We start from the raw sequence: 3,172 nt of genomic DNA on the forward strand, positions 1-3,172 counted from the left end.
ATTTATATTATATAAGCTAGGATACATTCTTAAGAAACATTCTTGAGTTAATTTAGGTAGCTCTACTAACTACTTGTTCTGGTTTTCTTTCTTTTCTGGGGACTAAGTGGAGTCATAAAGTCTTCTTGAAGAGGCATTCAGAATCACACTGCTAAGCTTAACCTCTCAAATATTCAGATGCCAAATGAAGAAAATTGGAAGTTCTCTCCTTCCTTTCCTTTGTATCTCTGCCTTCATGTATGGCTACCAAATAGGCTGGATGGGAAAGAAGTGTCCAACAAACTGGCAAATAAGAGGACCATGAGACTTCCCACATATGGCCTTTAATTACTGATCAATTAAATTGCATGAGAAGTAATTCAAAGGGGAAAATTCAAAACAAAGCTATAGTAACAAAATTTTTAAAGGGATTAACTGGGCTGGGCATGGTGACTCATGCCTGTAATCCTAGCACTGAGGATACCACCTGACCAAGGCAGGAGGATTGCTTTGGGCCAGGAGTTCGAGACCAGCCTGAGCAGCATTGCAAGATCCCATCTCTACAAAAAAATAGAAAAATTAGCTGGGCATGGTGGCAAGTGCCTATAGTCACAGCTACTCTGGAGGCTGAGGCAGGAGGATTGCCTGAGCCCAGGAGTTTGAGGTTGCAGTGAGCTATGCTGACACCACTGCACTCTAGTCCAGGCAACAGAGCGAGATCCTATCTCTGGAAAAAGAAAAAAAGGGATGAATCTGTCTTATGGAGGGAGGTTCAAAATCAGGTCTCTGAGACTAATACTTAATTCTGACAATCAAGACTTCTTTTAGTCTGCACTTCATTCACTTATGTCAACCCTTTCTCAATCTAGCTATCCCACCCTATCCAATTCATAAGAGAAAGGAGAGAATAGTTTTCGCCTCTTCAGACCATGGACCCACAGCCCATCTGGAGAAGAAGATAGGAGCTTTTGCCATGAGAAGCCTTATCCTAGTTCAAATTTCCCTTTAAGACTCATGCTAGGGTATAAAAAGTTAAAAAAAAGATTTCAAAGATCTCATCTCTGCCTTTGAGAAATTCCAGAAAAGAATAAAATTAATTATTACCATATAGTAAATGTCTTAGTAAAGACATTAGCAGGATGAAATGGGAGCACAGTGGACAGATAATCAAATCAAGCTACATTCCAATTTTTCATCTAAATAAGTGAAAAAAGCTCTGAGTCTGAAAAGGACACTTAATTCCAACCTTCCTTCTTTGTGTCTTTTGAAGTTAAGTTAAATCCAATTAAAAGGGCTGACATTCCCCCAAAGGAAGAAACACATTAGTGTTTTAATCAACAAAAAGAGGTGATAAATAATGGAAGAAAGACAAAAATCATGAATTTTAAATGTCTTTCCCCCATACCAGTCCCTCACGGTTTCCTGCTTTGTGTTTTTTAACCTGGGCAAGTAACTTCACACTCTTTGCTTAATTTGCCTTGACTCTCAAATCAGGAAAATATTATCCTCCATGCCAAATAATAGGGTTGGAAAGGATGACTGATCAAGGTTCCTCCCATTCAACTCTACAATCTGGATATTTCCAGATCCAAAAAGTCAGGCAGGAATCTTCCAAGGAAGGGGATGGGGATAGGACCTAGGGTCTGGGGAGCAAAGGACAGTGAAGAAGGCCGAAGCCAGTTCTCACCGAGAGGATCTTATCACCCTCCTGGAGCCGCCCATCCAGGGCCGCAGCCCCATTCTCTTTGATGCGGCTGACGTAGATGCCACTGTCATTGGAGACATACTGTTGATCTGTCCCACCGACGATGTTGAAGCCCAGCCCTGAGAAAATCATGGAGGAGCAAAAGAGATGGGGGTGAAGAAGAAAGAAAGGGATTAGAGAAGGATTAGAGAAAGAGAGGAAAGGCCTAGTGGGGAAAAGAGGCTGGCAAGTCAGACTGTGATATAGCTGGTGAAGAGCCATGAGCAAGGTCAGTAATATCACCAACAGAGGTCAAGAGTACTCAGAGTTGCCCACTTAGATGAGGCAGGACTAAAAATACAAACACAGTGAACAACATGGTTTGCTGAATATATAAAGAAAGATATATACAGAACTTAGTAAAGAATAATGATGATTCCTGTAAGATGTAAGTTCTACTCACATTTGATTATGATTCTGTTGATGGCATTCAGAGGACCCATTTCCTGACATTCCTGATGTCAGGAATGTAACAGTGTTGGCTGTGTTCTTGAAAAGAAGCTATGCTTTTTAACCAATTATCAAATGAACTCCTAATTTAGTGGAAAAGAGATTCCTAACCATACTTTCTCTTCCATATTTTCTTCTCCCAAGCTCCTAAAGAGTTTATGGATGGTAGTGTTTCAGAAGACGTGGTCTTGGGAGTTTCACTTATTTTTTGTATTTTGGGTTGGGGGGGGCAGTGGTCTAGGTGTTGGCAGGAAACCTCAGAACCAGAAAGGTTCTGCTACTATGCAGTATGACTAAGTCACCAAATTCACTCTTCCTTCCTTTTCTATCTCAAGTACAAACAACCGCATTCAGGTTGAACATCTCTTATCCAAAATGCTTAGGACCAGATATGTTTTGGATTTTGAATTTTTTCAGATTTTGGAATATTTGAATTATATTAATACTTACCAGTTGAACATCCCTAATCCAAAAATCCAAAATCTGAAATGATCCAATGAGCATTTCCTTTGAGCATCATTTTGGTGGTCAGTTTTGGAGTTTAAAGCATTTTGGATTTCAGATTTTTGGATCAGGGACATTCAACCTATACGTAGGTACCGTGATAAACAAGTTTTATTCAAGAAGAAAAAAATGACTACCTGTTGATTAGCAACTCCCCATTTCCTCTCTCCCAAGTCGCTGACAACCGCAATTCTCTTCTTTGTTTCTTTGAATTTGAATATTTTAGATGGGCATAAAATTTCAGTTGTTCAAGATAAATAGGTTCTAGAGATGTGCTGTACAACATTGTGCCTATAGTGCCTAAACTGGTATTGTATACTTAAAAATCTGTTAAGAGGGTAGATCTAAGTTAAATGTTCTTACCACAATAAAATATTAAGAGAAAGAAAGAAAACAAGAAAGCAAGCTGACTACCAAAGTGCTATTTCCATGGACCAACGACTAAGCTGTGGAAAGAATTTCACTTTACAGAAACCATTGTTATGGTTACTTATG

The 3,172-nt window shown here is 39.4% G+C and overlaps 1 protein-coding gene across 1 annotated transcript in view; it reads right to left on the minus strand.

Moving 5' to 3' along the window:
- The window catches only part of LOC105819743, a 74,306-nt gene that overhangs the window by 48,889 nt on the left and 22,245 nt on the right, over positions 1 to 3,172 (minus strand). The window contains exon 2 of the mRNA XM_012656046.1: positions 1,667 to 1,803. Within this exon, the coding sequence (XP_012511500.1) occupies positions 1,667 to 1,803 (137 nt within the window). The remainder of the gene's footprint in view (positions 1 to 1,666; positions 1,804 to 3,172) is intronic.

The sequence above is a fragment of the Propithecus coquereli genome, unplaced genomic scaffold, assembly GCF_000956105.1.
Source record: "Propithecus coquereli isolate 6110/MARCELLA unplaced genomic scaffold, Pcoq_1.0 Scaffold5, whole genome shotgun sequence".
Taxonomy (NCBI): domain Eukaryota; kingdom Metazoa; phylum Chordata; class Mammalia; order Primates; family Indriidae; genus Propithecus; species Propithecus coquereli.